Source organism: Delphinapterus leucas, chromosome 6 (assembly GCF_059928025.1).
Source record: "Delphinapterus leucas isolate spDelLeu-1000000601 "Yukka" chromosome 6, BTC_Dleu_Yukka2, whole genome shotgun sequence".
Classification (NCBI taxonomy): Eukaryota; Metazoa; Chordata; class Mammalia; order Artiodactyla; family Monodontidae; genus Delphinapterus; species Delphinapterus leucas.
Genome location: NC_143134.1, coordinates 69948809 through 69966541, shown reverse-complemented (window position 1 = coordinate 69966541; position 17733 = coordinate 69948809). Strand labels below are relative to the sequence as shown.

Genomic DNA, 17733 nt, shown 5'->3' with positions numbered 1-17733 from the left:
TAAAGGGGAATTCCTCCTGCCTGACTGCCTTGCAATTGGGACATGGCTTTTTCCTGCCTCTGAAATCAAACTCAAACATCACCTCTTCCTGGGTCTCATCTGCCTTCAGACTGAAACTACACCATCACACCACCGGCTCTCCTGGGTCTCCAGGTTCCTGACTCGCTTTGAAGATCTTAGGACTTGCCCACCTCCATAACTGTGTAAGCAAATTCCTTATAATAAACACCTCTCTCTAGAAACTAAACATCAACATATCCTCAAGGATCCCGCCACACCTCTGGCTGGGGAATGTTTACAGCTGATTGTAAGTTACTCTCCAGCCTTCCTTCTTCCTTTTGTGATCCTCCCTTATCCTAAATATTCTCAAAAAGCGGGGAAGGAACAAAAAGTCATATCTGAAGGAGCTTAGAAATCATGCAGTCCATTTCCCTCTTTGCATTTAAAAAAAAGCAGGCCAGAGAACATGACTGGCCCCCAAGGCCCCAGGGTGGGGAGTGGCAGCACTCAGGCCCCCTGCCCACCATCCATGTCTGTAGCGCATAAAATCCTCACTCTCCTGTCTGCACGCATCCTTTTGGGCAGCTGAAATATTCTCAATATTCCACTTACCATCCAATAGCCAGCTATATTGGGTGAGATTTTTCAGCTCATGAAGGACCAACCGAGTCATGACATCGTCTGGGATGAGCTTCCCTTGGTCAATGAAAGTCTTGGCTAACACACCAATTTCTATAGCAGAGGCGGGAAAAAATAAAAGTCAGCAAGTGCATCTATTCTACCCTATTCTAGTCCTCTAGGAAATTGGTTACCTAAAGACGCCCCCTGGATAACACACTCATTTGAAAATGTGCATCATCAACTTTTGTGATAAAAACAGAGATTACAAAATAATCTACAACTATTTCAAAATCTCCATTACATAAAAATAATGGAAAGCTATAAAACAATATGTTAGCAGTAGTCATCTCTGTTAGAATTGTTATCTTTTCTTTTTTTTAACATATTTTCACTTTTCTGTGATTTTCTATGGGAAAAAATATATATACTAACTGAAATTATTTTCTTTTTAAATAAGAAACTGAAATAGTCATTATTTTTAAGTGGCTCAGTTTAAGTGCCAGCAATCATGTTACTATAGAGATTTTTCTAATCCTCTAAGAGATGCTGCTGTCACAATTCAGTTTTTGACCAGATCAGCACTGTGATCATGTTATATTTTTATTAATGAAATACATGAAAAGAATTTATGAACAACTTTTATATATTACCTATAATTGTATGTCATTCTTACACAACAGTATTTTCATTTCCTCATCATCTCTTACCAAACTATTTACACACATTCAGAATTTTTCATGCCACTATAAAAACCCGTGTACTGGGCTTCCCTGGTGGCGCAGTGGTTGAGAGTCCGCCTGCCGATGCAGGGGACACGGGTTCGTGCTCCGGTCTGGGAAGATCCCACATGCCACAGAGCGGTTGGGCCCGTGAGCCATGGCCGCTGAGCCTGCGCGTCCAGAGCCTGTGCTCCGCAACAGGAGAGGCCACAACAGTGAGAGGCCTGCGTACCAACAAAGAAAAAAACAAAAAAACCTGTGTACTTATAGTTTTGTGCTCTTTTTTCACTTAGCATCATTTTGTAAATATTTTTCAGTGATTTTATATAGTCATTTCGTCATTTTTGGTAACTAATACTCCATCAGTATATATCTATGTTTGATAAAAATATACTCTTTCGGACTTCCCTGGTGGCACAGTGCTTAAGAATCCGCCTGCCAATGCAAGGGACACGGGTTTGAGCCCTGGTCTGGGAAGATCCCACATGCCACAGAGCAACTAAGCTCGTGCGCCACAACTACTGAGCCTGCGCACTAGAGCCCGCGAGCCACAACTACTGAAGCCTGCGTGCCGCAACTACTGAAACCTGCACAACCTAGAGCCCGTGCTCCGCAACAACAGAAGCCACCACAATGAGAAGCATGAGCACAGCAACGAAGAGTAGCCCCTGTTCGCCACAACTACAGAAGGCCCACGTGCAGCAATGAAGACCCAATGCAGCCAAAAAAAAAAAGTCTACATCAAAAAAAAAAAACTCTAAAAAAAAAAATTAAAAAATATATAGTCTATCATGGCAATATATACTGTTAGACATTTAAAAATTTAAATTAGTCTTGATTTTTCCCTACCACTTCTGCTTTTAAAGATCTTAACACTCTTTTTTTTTCTTTTTTTTTTGGGGGGGGCTTCTGAGTTATTTCTGATGGATAAATTCTCAGGATTCAGAGATTAAACAGTAAAAGTTTATGACTGTTTTCATGGATACCAAGCGGGGAGAGGGGGTGGGATGAATTGGGAGATTGGGACTGACATATATACACTACTATGTATAAAATAGATAACTAATGAGAACCTACTGTATAGCACAGGGAACTCTACTCAGTGCTCTGTGGTGACCTAAATGGGAAGGAAATCCAAAAAAGAGGAGATATATGTATACATATAACTGATTCACTTTGCTGTATAGCAGAAACTAACACAACGTTGTGAAGCAACCATAGTCCAATAAAAACTTTTTTTTAAAGTTTATGACTGTTTTCCTAATTCTTGGTATGGACTGACATACTGACTTCAGAACATATCCTAAATTGTCAAATTCATGAAACTTTAGATTTCTAACTAAACACATTAACTACATGGAAATTGGCTGCCGTTTGACAGGTGTACTGCTTGGGTTTATAAACAGCATCTGGAAGAGGCCCTGGGTTCTGAGAGCGCCCAGGACTCTCTAAAATACCCTCTTGGAAAGGTCCACATACTTAATATGTGTGCACCTCTCTGTTGTCAGGGTTTTGACCACTGCTCTGGGGGAACACAGAGCTCAAACTCAGTATTGAGGAAAATCATAATTCTCCAAGGCTGAGTCCCTAAAACTAGTATTGGTCCCTCCCCTCCCCTCTCACTCTTCAGGCCAAGCCCTCAACTAATGGCAACAAATGGATTGAGATGATTGGATTAACTAATAAAGTACCTAATTTTATATTAAGTATAAGAATAGCCTTAAAAAAAGATGATCTGTTCTTGCCATTTCAACACTGTACCAGAGACTGTAGCCAGGGCAATGAGTCCAGAAAAAGAACAAAAGGCATCCAGAAAGGAAGAAGTAAAATTATCTCTATTTCCAGGTGACATGATCTTGTATTTAGAAAATCCTAAGGAATCTACTAAAAAACTATTAGAACTAATAAATGAGTTCAGCAAAGTTTCAAGGTACAAGATCAAAAGTATACAAAAATGAACAATATGAAAATGAAATTAAGAAAATTCCATTTACAATTGTATCAAAAAGAATAAAAAACTTAGCAATATACTCTTTTAAAAAAACACAAAACTGGTAATCTGAAAACCACAACATTGTTGAAAGAGATTAAAGAAGACCTAACTAAATGGAAAGATAGCTTATATTCGTGGATTAGAAAAGTTAATATTAAGATGGCAAGACTCCTTGAAAATGATCTACAGATTCAATGCAATCCTATCAAAATCCCAACTGGTGTCTTTGTAGAAACTGACAAAATGACTGTAAAATTCATATGGAAATGCAAGGTATCCAGAATAGCTGAAAACAATCTTGAAAAAGAAGAACTAAGTTGGAGGACATGCACTTCGGATTTCAAAAGACTGTTTGTACTGGCATAAGGATAGGCATAATGTTGCTATGAATATTCATATATAAGTTTTTGTGTGAACACATGGAACAGAAATGAGAGCCGAGAAATAACCCCTCACATTTACGGTCAGTTGATTTTCAACAAGGATACCAAGCCAATTCAATGGGGGAAGAAATAGTCTTCTCAACAAGTGGTGCTGGGAAAACTGAATATCCATACACAAAAGAACAGGTTAGGTTAGGTGGGCCTCTATCTAACACCATATTAAAAAATTAACTCAATATGTATATCACAGACCTAAATATAAGAGCTAAAACTACAAAACTCTTAAGTAGACTTCATTAAAATTTAAAACTTTTATGCTTCAAAGAACACCATCACCAAAGTGAAAATCCAATCCACTGAATGTGAGAACGTTCCTGTAAATCATATACCTAATAAGGAACTTTTATCTAGACTATCTAAAGAATTCTTACGACTCAGCATTTAAAAAGGAAATCCATTTTTTTAAACGGGCAAAGGATCTGAATACAAAAAAACCAGATATATGAATGGCCAATAAGCACATGGAAAGATGCTCAACATCATTAGTCATTAGGGAAATAACAAATGGAAACCACAATGAGATATCACTTCACACTCACCAGGATGGCTGTAATCAAAAAGACGTAACAAAAAAAAAAAAAGACAAATGTTGGCAAGAATGTTGAGAAATTGAAACCCTCATATATTGCTTGTGGGATTATAAATGGTATAGGCAATTTGGAAAACAGTGTGGCAGTTTTTCAAAGGTTTAAACAGAGTTACTACATGACGCAGCAATTCAGCTCAGGTATATTTTTCCAAGAGAAATAAAAATGTAAGTTCACACGAAAACTTGTATGTGAATGTTCACAGCAACGTTATTCACAATAGCCAAAAAGCAAAAACAACCCAAATCTTCATCAAATGACGAGTGGGTAAATAAAATGTGGAATATCCATACAAAATTATATTGTTTAGCCATAAAAAGAAGTGAAGTACTGATACATGTTGCAAAGTGTATGAACTTTTTTTTTTTTTTTTTTTGGCTGCGTTGAGTCCTTGTTGCTGCGCGTGGGCTTTCTCCAGTAGCGGCGAGCGGGGACTAATCTTCGTTGCGGTGTGTGGGCTTCTCATTGCTGTGGCTTCTCTTTGTTGTGGAGCACAGGCTCTAGGCACGCGGGCTCAAGTAGTTGTGGCACACAGGCTCAGTAGTTGTGGCACATGGGCTTTGTTGCTCCGCAGCATGTGGGATCTTCCTGGACCAGGGCTCGAACCCGTGTCCCCTGCATTGGCAGGTGGATTCTGCACCACCTGGGAAGTCCCAAAGTGTATGAACTTTGAAAACATGATAAGTGGAAAAAGCCAGACACAAAAAACCACGTATTACATCACACCATTTATATGAAATGCTCAGAGTAGGCAAATCTAGAGAGACAGAAGGAAGATCAGTGGTTGTCCAGGGCTGGGAGCATTGGGGGAAAATGGAGAGTGACTACTAATGGGAATAGGGTGTCTTTTTGGGGTGATAAAAATGTTTTAAAATTGATTGTGGTGATGGTTGCACAACTCTGAATGTAATTGAAAAAAAAACACTGATTCATAGTTTAAGAGGGTTAATTTTATGTAATGTGAATTATATCTCAATAAAGATGTTTTTTTAGAAAAAGTAGGACTTCCCTGGTGGCACAGTGGTTAAGAATCCGCCTGCCAACGCAAGGCACACAAGTTCAAACCCTCGTCCGGAAAGATCCCACATGCCGTGGAGCAACTAAGCCCACACACCACAACTACTGAAGCCTGCATGCTCTAGGGCCCTCATGCCACAACTACTGAGCTTGCATGCTGCAACTACTGAAGCCCACACACCTAGAGCCCGTGCTCCACAACTGGACAAGCCACTGCAATGAGAAGCCCACGCACCGCAACAAAGAGTAGCCCCCACTCGCCACAACTAGAGAAAGCCCGCACACAGCAACGAAGACCCAACACAGCCAAAAAAAAAAAAATTAAAGATGAAAAATACCTGGTAAGCAAAACAAAACAACAAAAAAAAGCCACTCATAAAACCAACATTACTCAGGAATAATTATCATCAAAACTGATAATATAGGGCTTCACTGGTGGCACAGTGGTTGAGAGTCCGCCTGCCAATGCAGGGGATGCGAGTTCATGCCCCGGTCCAGGAGGATCCCGCATGCCGCGAAGCGGCTGGGCCCATGGGCCATGGCCGCTGGGCCTGCGCGTCCGGAGGCTGTGCTCCGCAACGGGAGAGGCCACAACACTGAGAGGCCCGCGAACCACAAAAAAAAAAACAAACCTGATAATATAAAAACCTCGAAATATTTTGTTTTATGAGTAGATAGTCCCATGCACAGTCTAATAATCATTTTCATATCACTAACAACTTTCTATATCACTAAACACAATAGTTATCAAAATCTGAAGCCTGTAATGCTTCCATTTAAAAGAAAAATAAAAATGATTTAACTCTCTACGTCATAGTCTAAGCAGTTTGTTTATTACATTTCAAGTTTTTACTCCCTCTTAAAATTACACAAGGACTTTTGTCCAGCATATTCTTTGGACATTTAGTAAATTTTTATTCCCTTGATTGCGTATAATTTAATGTTGTATCTAAATAGACTCCACATTAAAAAAAAATTTCCTTTTTTATTCAAGAAGTTAACAAATTTGGGAGCTTCCACACCTACAAAACACAAAAAGCTAGTTTAAAAGTAAATCATTCAAAATAAACTGATTTTCTATAAAGTTATTCACAAATAAAAACAGAAAAGGAAGCTTAAAAGGGAATAGGAAGGGTTAAAACCAGCTTTTGATTTTAAGGATAATAATCAGAAATTCTAAAACACAGAAACATTAATACAAAAAAACCATTTTTAATTCTATATCTCCTTTTAACATCTGGTCATTCTTATAAGACTACTCAAACCAACCACACCTCATATCCGAACTAACTGGAAACAACTTATTGTTTGAGCAGCTATGAAGTACAAAAGAGGGCCTGACCAACCTGTAAATACAGTTCTCTTTTATATATGCCAAGAGAAAGGGCTATAGAGAATTAATCTAGTTCCTGCCAAAAGTGCTTTTAGCGCTTCCCTGGTGGTGCGGTGGTTGGGAGTCCGCCTGCCGATGCAGGGGGTGTGGGTTCGTGCCCTGGTCCCGGAGGATCCCACGTGCCGCGGAGCAGCTGGGCCCGTGAGCCATGGCCGCTGGGCCTGCGCTCCGCAGCGGGAGGGGCCGCGGCGGTGAGGGGCCCACGTACCGCAAAAAAAAAAAAAAAAAAGTGCTTTTAGCATTGTTATATTATAATGTACATAAAACTTTACTTTAAAAACATGTTGAAATAAAACTAGGAAAACAACAGGAATGAGTCAAATGATAGCTTTACACCCAATCACGGGCTTAAAAAAAAAAAAACTTTCTCAAATAATAAAGACTGAGTCAACATAGTGGTTACCTCTGGGGGGGCAGGAAGGAAATGTGATGGGTAGGCACATATGGGGACCCCAAAAGTACTGGTTTTCTGTCTGATGGTGGGTAAATGGGTGTTCATTTTATTCTTCTTCTAACCATCAAAGAAATTATAATACTTTCATGCATGGGATATTTCACAAGAATTATACTGAAAATCAAAACATCCCTTGACCCTGGTCCTCCCTGCAACCATCACTCAATCTGACTCCTCTTCAGTGAAGCACCTAGAAAGAATTCCCATTCCAGGTCTATATTCCTCCCCTTCCCACTGTGCTTCAGGATAGAATGTCAACTCAAGAACTGTATAAAGGTCCAAGTGGGTCTGGCCTCATCTTATCTCTCCCCCACCTACCTCCCCACCATTTCTACCCAACCATCAAACTATGGCCCCAGCAAGGAGCTCCACATACTCTGGGTCCTCCTAGCCTTTGCACACGCCTCTTTCTCCTCTCTGTTGCCTGATAAGCTCTCACTCATCTTTCAAGCTACATCTTAAAGGGTCCTTCATGATGAGGTGTCCCTCAACCTCCGAGGCAACCAAAAGTTCCTCCTCTGGACTTCCATAATGTCACAGACTTATCTCTGTTTCAGCACTTATCACACTGCTGAAACTACCTGTTTACATGTTGGTATGGACTGCATTGTGTCCCTTAAAATCCATATGTTGAAGCCCTGACCCCCCAATGTGGCTGTATTTAGAAATGGGGCCTTTAAGGAGGTAATTAAGGTTAAATGAGGTCATAAAGGGGAACTTTAATTTAATATGACTGGTGTCCTTACAAGAAGAGGAAGAGGAAAGACCACATGAGGACCCAGTGAGAAGGTAGCCATTTGCAAGCCAGGAAGAAAGGCTACACCAGAAACCAACCCTGCTGTCACTTTGATCTTGGACTTCTAGCCTCCAGAACTATGAGAAAATAAATTTCTATTGTTTAAGTCGCCCAGTCTGTGCTATTCTGTTATGGCAGCCTGAGTAGACTTATGGCCATCGGCGTGCTCATGTTCCAACTGTGAGCACCTGCAGTGAAATATATTTGTCTCTGTATCTCCAGTACCCAGCACACATTGGGTGCTTGACAAATCCACGGATGGATGAATGAATGGATAGCTAGAGAGATGAGCTGCCTGGATTATCCTTGATTCTTTTTTCCCCCCAATAAATAAACACATATTTATTTATTTAGTTTTGGCTGCATTGGGTCTCTGCTGCTGCGCATGGGCTTTCTCTAGTTGTGGCGAGCAGGGGCTACTCTTTGTTGCAGCGCGTGAGCTTCTCATTGCGGTGGCTTCTCCTGTTGCAGAGCATGGGCTCTAGGCTCGTGGGCTTCAGTAGTTGTGGCTTGTGGGCTCTAGAGCGCAAGCTCAGTAGTTGCGGCACACAGGCTTAGTTGCTCCGCGGCATGTGGGATCTTCCTGGACCAGGGCTTGAACCCATGTCCCCTGCATTGGCAGGCTGATTCTTAACCACTTAACCAGGGAAGTCCCTATCCTGGATTCTACCCATGGAATTTTAGAAAGGCCTAACTTACCTTGTTAGAAAAAAAGAAATGGAGCAATCCTCACAGAAAGCAATATTGTTAAAGGTAGAAAACTGTACTTACAGTTTACTATCACTTGTGTAAAAAAGAAAAAAAGAACAGAGGGAAGAATAGGTAAACTCTGGGTTGTATGTGCATGAAATAGCTCTGAAAGGATCTTTTCACTAAATGTCCTTTTAAATTTTTTGGAACTCAAAACCATGTAAATGTATTGCCTATTTTCAATACAAATCAAAATTTTTGCCATTACAAAAATAATTTGCTCTGTCAATATCATTCTAATTAGGCACATCTATGCTGCCTGTGTGTACATAATAGAAGTTTTGTTAGACATACAGAAACTTGGGAGCTGACAGAGGCTTTGAGGATTACCTACTGAGTTCAACTTCCCCAACTTACAAATGAGAACAAATGAGATCCAAAAGGGGTAGCCATCTAGTCCAGGATTATGTCTTTGAGAAGCACTAAGCTGCAGTGCCGTTTCTCAAACTTTGGGCAATCACATGGCAACCTTACAATTTCTGCCATAGCTGAACTATTATTTACTGTATAATTTTCTTTAAAGTGACTCAGCTTTTTAATTTTTTTTAAAAATTAATTAATTATTTATTTATTGGCTGCATTGGGTTTTCATTGCTGTGTGCAGGCTTTCTCTAGTTGCTAAAAGTGGGGGCCCCTCTTTGTTGCAGTGTATGGGCTTCTCATTGCGGTGGCTTCTCTTGTTGCGGAGCGCGGGCTCTAGGCACGTGGGCTTCAGTAGTTGAATCACATGGGCTCAGTAGTTGTGGCTCACGGGCTCTTGAGTGCAAGCTGAGTATTGTGGCACACAGGCTGAGGTGCTCCGCAGCATGTTGGGATCTTCCCGGACCAGGGATATCGAACCTGTGTTCCCTGCATTGGCAGGCAGATTCTTAACCACTGGGCCATCAGGGAAGTCCAGCTTTTTAATTTAATAAGCTATAATGTTCACAAAATTAAAGGGTTGGTGTGCTAGTTATCATTTTTCAAATACACTTTGAAATAAAAAATTTTATTGATTTTTTATTTGCATTTAATTTTTGAGAAAAATTTTTGAGAAATGTTTTTGTCTACCTAAAATTATCTCATGAACCTCAAGTTTGGAAATGTTGCATAATGGAGAGAGTAATTTAATTGGCATACAAGGAGACCTGGGTGTCCACTTTTGTCTCCCAGCGACTGGTTTCTATTATTGAGCAAGTTCTTTAACCTCTCCTGAACTCGGTTTCCTCATCTCTAAATGAGAGGGCTGGACTAATGACAAAGGGGCAGACTCAAGTTTCCTGACTGCAGGGTTCAGTGGTGGTCTACAGTTACTCCAGGTTTGCTACAGTCAACAGGTTCCCACATATTTCCAGTGTCTTTATCACATCTGCTGGGATGATTTTAAACTTTAGCTATAAAATACAGCCATGGGTTATATAATACAGCATCATCATGAAATGGTGGTTGGAAAGTAAATTGGCACCATCCTTCCTTAGCATATCTGATGGTACTGTATTTATAGAAATTCATCACTAGGGAATTTATTTGAAGCAAATAAGTAGAGATGCTGCCAAATGTTCATGTACAAGGATAATCATAACAGTATTAATTATAACAAAGAATGGTTAACCACATAAGTGTATAATAATAGGAAAATGTTTCAATTAACAATTGTGCAATCTTGATGAAACTAAAAGACTGCTTAGTGATGTGTGAACATGCTCACATAAGTGTAAAAAAAGGTATCTAAGCAATCATTTAGACTACAAGTCTGCAAAGACATACAAATGCAACAGAGAAAAAAAGAGAGGGACTTCCCTGGTGGTCCAATGGTAAATCTGCCTTCCAATGCAGGGGATACCGGTTCAATTCCGGTCAGGGAAATAAGATACCACATGCCACGGGGGCAACTAAGCCTGCACACCACAACTACTGAGCTCGCGTGCCCTAGAGCCTGCGCACCGCAACTAGAGAAGAGAAAACCCGCACGCCACAACTAGACAGAAGTCCGTGCACCACAAGGAAGAGCCTGTGCTGCAACGAAAGATCCTGCATGCCTCAACGAAGATCCGGTGTGCCGCAACTAAGACCCAACACAGACAAAAATAATAAATAACATAAATAAATATACATTTAAAAAAACAAAAAGGAGAAAGAAAAAAAAGAAAAAGCACCAAAGGGTTAATTATAATTGTCTCTGGGTGGTAGAACTATACAGGACTTCAATTTTCTTTTTTATACTCCCATGAAGTGTTTTCCTTCCTTTATAGTAAATATACTTTACTCTTGGTATCAAAAAACATTAAGCAGTATTTTTTAAATAAAAGGTTACACCTCTCCTTTGGCTCTGATCCTGGGGGAAATATCCAATCCATTCACAAATATTTTTTGAGAATATATTCTTAGTCCTGAGATACAGAACATCTGTAATAACAATCTCATGACACCTCCCTCAACTCCATTTTCTGTTTTCTTTGTTAAAGAATTGCCTGTAGAGACTCCAGAAAGAGCAGGCGTCTAAGGCAGGCTGCACATCTTTCCCAGTGATCCTCTCCTCCCTCCCTCTAGCCTCTCTTTTCATGTTGTGGAGTCAGGAAGAGGATGGCGGGCTTATCATGGGATGTTAAGGATAAATAAAGAGGGTTGTTTCTTAATTTAAAATAAAAGTTTACTTAATTTGCTTTAAATTTAATTTTTTTCAATGCTTTGTGTTTTCCCAAGTTAACATATCTTTAACTCTTCACTGAAGGTGTTCTCTAACACTCAATTATGCCTCACTGCTGAGTTATTTTTCAGAGAATCGCTTAAGTATTCTTTACTCCTTCCCACTTTGAACAACCTTGCCCCAAGATGGTGCAGTACCGGGGATTGTTTATTGTTACCTAATGCAATCTGTTGCATCAAGAACACTACGAAGTGAGCCAAACAGTTTAACCTTCTGAAGTTTAATACTTTATGATTTTTTTAAAGATCAATGTTAGGAGAAAAATAAAAGTAGTAATTCACCAGATTAGGTGATAAACCAAAGAACTCCACAAGACAAGCTAAAAGCAGTTTTTTCATTTGAATGTCAGTATTCTGAAACAAACAAAAAAAACCCACCTAGAAATAACCTATATAACCCATCAATAGGGGATCGGTTAAATAAACCATGGCAGATCCAGCAAATAGATACCTATACAAATGTTAAATAATGAAATGGATTTCTGTGTTTTCGTGTGGAAAAATATCCTAGATATAGTGAAAACACACTGGTGCAGAACACATATTTAGTAGGATTACATATTGCATAAAACATGGGATATACATATGCCCTGTATGTGCTTATACACAAATACAGATTTCTAAAAGCAAGCACATAACACTGCTCCCCTCTGAAGAATGAGACTGAGGCAGGGAATGAGAGAGAGTTTTACTTTTAATATTATGTACTTCCATACTGTTTCCAATCCTTTTTTACCTTGTGCAAGGAGTTAGTCCTAATTTTTAAAAGGAGCTTCAAAATGACTTTGTTTTGGATAGTAAAGGTCAACACTTTTGAGAGAGAAAAAAAAAAAAACTCACCTTGCTGTTACTTTTGGAAAACAGCTTTCTTAAGATATAATTTACATAAAATCCACCCATTGTAAAGTGTACAGTTTGTTGACTCGATTTCGTGCTGAGTTGCAAGAATTTTTTTGGCATGAGAAACAAAACAATCTTTCAGATAACCATGCACAAGAACAGCTTTCGTGTCTAAAGATCTAAGCCAATTTTGTGACAGCAAGGAGGGTAAATAATATTGGCCTTCAGATTATGGGGGAAAGGTCAAAACCAGAAAATTCCATAGCGTTTAACAAACAAACAAAAAGTTAAAAAAGAAAGCGCTGGGCTTCCCTGGTGGCGCAGTGGTTAAGAATCCACCTACCAATGGAGGGGGCAGGGGTTCAAGCCCTGGTCCGGGAAGACCCCACATCCCGCAGAGCAACTAAGCCTGTGCGCCACAACTACTGAGCCTGCGCTCTAGAGCCCACTCGCCACAACTACTGAGCCCACACGCTGCAACTACTGAAGCTCGCTCACCTAGAGCCGGTGCTCCACAAGAGAAGCCACTGCAATGAGGAGCCCGAGCACCGCAACAAAGAGTAGTCCAGCTCCCCACAACTAGAGAAAACCAGTGCGCAGCAACGAAGACCCAACAGAGCCAAAAATAAATAAATTTATAAAACAAAAAAGAAAAGAAAGAGAGCTCTAACAGTTCTCCAAGCGCAAGGGCTGACAGAGAATAAGCCACACAATGATCACGGACCCTTAGGAGCAGCTGCGACTGGGGCTGGACATACCTCTCAAAGCCATGTGGTTTTCTTTAATCTTTGAGCTTCGAATGTGTCCTAATTTCCTAGTGCGTTCCCTCAATAACCCACCTGAGGCCAAAGGTTTCGGGGAACAGTATCTCAGCAGCTCGAGGACTTCCCCACCCCCACCCCCCGGGCGGCAATTGGGAGATGCTGCGCCCACACCCCTGGACCCGCATTCCTGGGACCCACTTCCCGAGCCCCGGTCCCTCCGCCCACAAATCCCCACCGGGACGACAGCGCACCCCTCCCGCCCGGGCTCCCACCTGTGCCCCGAAGCATATTGTCTCGGAGCAGGTCCCCGCTGGAGAGGTGCTTCAGCTCGAAGTGTCTGGTGATGCGCGAGGACACGGTGCCCTTGCCGGAGCCCGGCGCCCCCATGATAGCTGCGCGCACTAGCCGCGCAGACGCCCCCATGGCCGCCGAGAGAGGCCGGGGCCGGCCGGCTGGCAGCGCTGCAAGAAACCTACGGCCTCCGCGCCAAGGCGCTCCCGGAAGTGAGGCGACAGCCTCCGGGCCAGCCCCACCCAAGCCCCGCCGGGCTGCCGCGCCCGCCCCTGGCGACCCGGGAACCCCCCCCACCCCACCCCCCGCGCCTGACCCCGCCCGGCCCGCGCAAGCCGCGCCCCCTCGGCACTCCAGCAGCGACCCTTGCGAGCGACTCGGCCGCCCCACACAGCCCGCGGCCCTCCGCGCCTCCTCCCCACCCGCCAGCTCCCCCCGCATCCCCTTTGCTTTCCTCCGCCTCTGGGGGCCCTCCTCCGTGACCCCTGAATGCCCCCCACTTCCCTCAGATCCACACCTCGCACCTGTCAGTGCCCCGCCCCGTCCTGCCCAGTCCCAGGGGATCGACAGCGCCCGCCCGGGGCCTCTCCCAACCCCAGCGCCGTCCTCCGCGCGGTTCCCACTTGCTGCCCCCTCGCCACCACCCGTGCCCCTCGGCTCCCTGGGTCTTCAGAGGTCCCCCTCTCCTCCTCCCAAGACCGCAGTTCCCTCCCCTCCCTTCCCCTCTCCTCCTCTGCTGCTGAGCGACTTTTCCTGCTCCCTTGCATTCTCACGCAGGCCGTTAAGGTACGTTTGTCTAGGTAGAGTCCCAGTGGGTGGCAATGAACCAAAAGGGCCTTCCTCCTCATTTCACAGAAGAGGAATCCCAGTTGAAAATGAGTGAGGTGCTGTAAGTCACAGGTCTGTTGAGGGGTGTCTCTTACTTCCCAGGATCACACTTTCGGATTCAAAAGGAACTGTTGCTTTTACGCAGCCGAGCCTAAAAGTATTGGCTCCTCCTCAGGCTCCACTGTTTGCATTGATGCCATAAATATTTATTCAGTAAAATTCCTGCTCCTTGGATTTGAAAGTCTAGTGGTGGAAGCAGGTCATAACAAGGAAACAGATAAATGAGCAAGGTAATTTGAGATAGTACTATGAACAAAATAAAATACAATGTGTAGAGGGAGGCTGTCTTAGATTGGGTGGTCAGTAAAGCTTTGAAGAAATGGCATTTGCTCTTAGCACTGAATGGGAAGGTGGAGGGAGAGGGACAAAGTCAAGGGGAAAAGGCCCTAACGTGGAATGTTTGTCATGTTCCAGGAATAGAAACACAAGACAAAAATTTCCTACCTATTTCCTCTGTAAAATGGGCATGGAAGATTAGTATGGAGTTGTTAAAATAATGTGTGTAATGCCAGCTACAGGGTAAGTGTTCAATATTACATTAAAGTCATCCACTATTATTATCGTTTCTTTGTGGAAGGTCACTATGCTAAGGCAGCGAGAAGGCTCTGTGAAAATAAACACAGTTCCGTCCTCCTCAGAAGTTGCCGAGTGGCCCAAAACTGCTTTCAATTTAAAAGATAGAAATTATTTCAGAGTGAGGTGGTAAGGGAAATCTTGCTCCCCAGTGAATCTGAGCTGGGTGAGTGGATGGGGGGATTTAATGGGTAGACAGTGCTGTACTTGGAAAGAAATTTAGTAGCTCGTATGTATTTATTACTAAGAAAGAAAGAAAGAAAATAAATGAATTAAGCATTCAACTCATATAGTTAGAAAAAAGACATCAAAATAACCCATGGAAAGCAGAGGAGAGGATTAAGTAAAGAAAAAGAACATAAATGAAAGGATCAGAGAACTTAAGAAACAGAACTAACAAAAGAATGAAAAGGTCTGGACAAGTACAAGTTATGAAACACTAGAGAACTAGGTGCATAGAGAGTCATTCTAATCTCCAAAGCTGGGAACATTTGAGGGTTTAGCTGCAAAAGAAACCTGAAAGAAAATCCTGGGGATATTTGGCTTAGAAAGAAAACAAACAAAATAGCGGAGGAATCATCCCATCACTGGGGAGGAAAAGCTGAGTGTTGTGGTCACATCACCAGGCCCCACAAAATGCCAACTAACTGCAGCTTTGCTAAAGTTTGTGGATTATGAATGAGGAATGAATAAGTAACTGCCAAACTGAGAAATCTCCTGGCAGCTGGGCTTAGCACAGTCATTTGGCCATGCACACACATTTGTATGGGCTGGTTCTTCACCCTTGAACTTGCCCCAGTGGTAAAGACACTGAGCTCAAATAATACATTAATACAACAGAAAGTGTGAGTCAAAAAGAGATTTAAAAATGCTTGTATGTTGGAGCTTGCCCTCTAGAACTCCTGAAGAGGCCAGATCCAAAGAAGTCTGAGAGAAGACCATGTGGAGAGAGGGCCAGCGATCTGAGTCGGTCCAGCCATTCCAGCTGAGCTGCCAGTTGTAGCCACGGGACTCTCTAATCCACCACCAGGGGTAGGTGGATTAGAGAGTGGAGAAAGAATTTCTCCCTGAGCTACTAGAAAAATAGAACTGTCATTACCTGAGATTGGAAAAACTGTAGGAGAAACAGGTTTGGGGAGAATATCAGTGTTGTTTGGGGTAAGTTAAGTTGGAGATGCCTTTGGGACATCCACAGGAATTGATAAGGAAACAGTTAGATGTACAAATTTTGACTACATAGTAGAGGTCCAGGCTGGAGATGTAAAATCTGGGAGTTGTTGATATATTTAAATTCATGAGCTAGTACAAAGTCACTTAGGGAGTGAGTTTAGACGAGAGGAGAAGAGGTCTGAAATCTGAGTTCTGGGGTTCGCCAAAATTTTGGGATGAGGAGGAAACACTGAAGGAGCCTGAGAGGAGAGGCAAGTTAATTAGGAAGAAAACAGGTGAGTGCAGTATCTTGGAAGTCGATGGAATGTGTTTCAAGAAGGAGGGAGTGATTAAATGAGCCAGATTCTGCTGATAGGACTGAGAACTGACTGAAATTATTTCTAAGCGTAAAAAAAAAAAAAGGATTATTTTTCATTTACAATGCATAGATGAAAATATCAGAGGATAGTTTTGCCAAGAATCCCATAGCTATTCAACAACTGAATTAGTAATTTCAAAAAATGTTAGGTGAAATATAGAAAATGCTTTCTCTGAGAGGGAATTCTGGGAGTAGAATTCAAACTGTCCAGAACAAGGATATTAGAGAAAAAAGAAAGAGAAGATCTAGACAAAAGTAGGGGAAGAGAAAAGAGGCCCAAAGAAATGAAAATAAAGGGCTCTATTTAACAGCCCTTGAAAGAACCATATGAAAAGATGTTAAATCATACTTATGACAAAGGAAATGCAAATTAAAACTATAGTGAGATACTATTTCTCAACTATTAGATTGGCAAAAATCTAAGTTTGACAACGTAATGTGTTGACAAGGTAGTGAGGAAACAGGCATTCACATTTTGCTAGTGGGAATACAAAAATGGTACAATCCATGGAGAGAGAAATTTGGCAATATCTAGCAAAATTTCATATACGTGCACTTGTCAATCCAGAAATTCCATTTCTAAGAATCTAACCTAAAGATACACTAGCAAAAATACAAAAAGATATATACATAGGGTTGTGCAATGAACACTATTTGTAATAGCAAAAAAGTGGAAACAATCCCAAAGTCCATCAGAATGGTCAGATAAATGAGGATCCACTCACATATTGGAATACTGTGCAGCTGTAAAAGCAAATGAGAAGTATCTCTGTAGAGTGCTATGGCATGATTGCCAGTGAAAAAACGTCAAGGAGGCAAAGCTGAAGGTTATATACTACCACTTAACCAGAGGGGGGAGGAAGATATGAATATATCTTTATGTTTTAGAAAAATAGAAAAAAAAATTAAAAATAAATTAAAATTTTTGTTTTATTTAAACAAACAAAAACTGATTACCTCTAGGGGAAGGAAGGAATGGGGCAGAAGGAATGGGGCAGATGGAGGTCAGACTTCTCTGATTGTAGTTTGGTTTATACGAGTGACTTTGTTAAGTATGTAGCAAGACTTAATTTTTTTTAACGTTTCCAAAAGCAAGCCCTAAAAGTTAAAGGCAAAATGAAACAAATGAACATGGCTGTGTAATGACTCGGTTCTGTCTATTTTTATAAATTGCTACTGCTCTTTGAATAGCTTGCAGAAATCTGAGTTGCTTCCTTTGCTACTGAGGTAACGCATGTTCTGAAGTTTTATCTTGGAATTTTCCATACCATCTCACATAGCTCACTTTGTCGTTCCTGCCAGGCGACAAATACTGTAACTTGGCCATAGAACATACTTCCTCACCATTTTGTCCTAGCCTGAGGCATTGCTTGTCCTTTGGGACAAAACTA

General features: G+C 41.7%; 1 protein-coding gene across 4 annotated transcripts in view; it reads right to left on the bottom strand.

The window, feature by feature from the left end:
• The window catches only part of AK3 (adenylate kinase 3), a 51846-nt gene that overhangs the window by 25140 nt on the left and 8973 nt on the right, over positions 1-17733 (bottom strand). For 2 of the 4 annotated variants that reach the window (XM_022573632.2, XM_022573631.2), the window contains exons 1-2: positions 13335-13585; positions 613-732 (exon numbers count right to left, since the gene is read on the bottom strand). In XM_022573632.2, the coding sequence (XP_022429340.1) occupies positions 613-732; positions 13335-13485 (271 nt within the window). In that variant the 5' untranslated portion in view covers positions 13486-13585. Of the gene's footprint in view, positions 1-612; positions 733-13334; positions 13589-17733 lie in introns of those variants that run through there. The other 2 variants (XM_089913240.1, XM_022573634.3) reach the window with 2 other exon arrangements.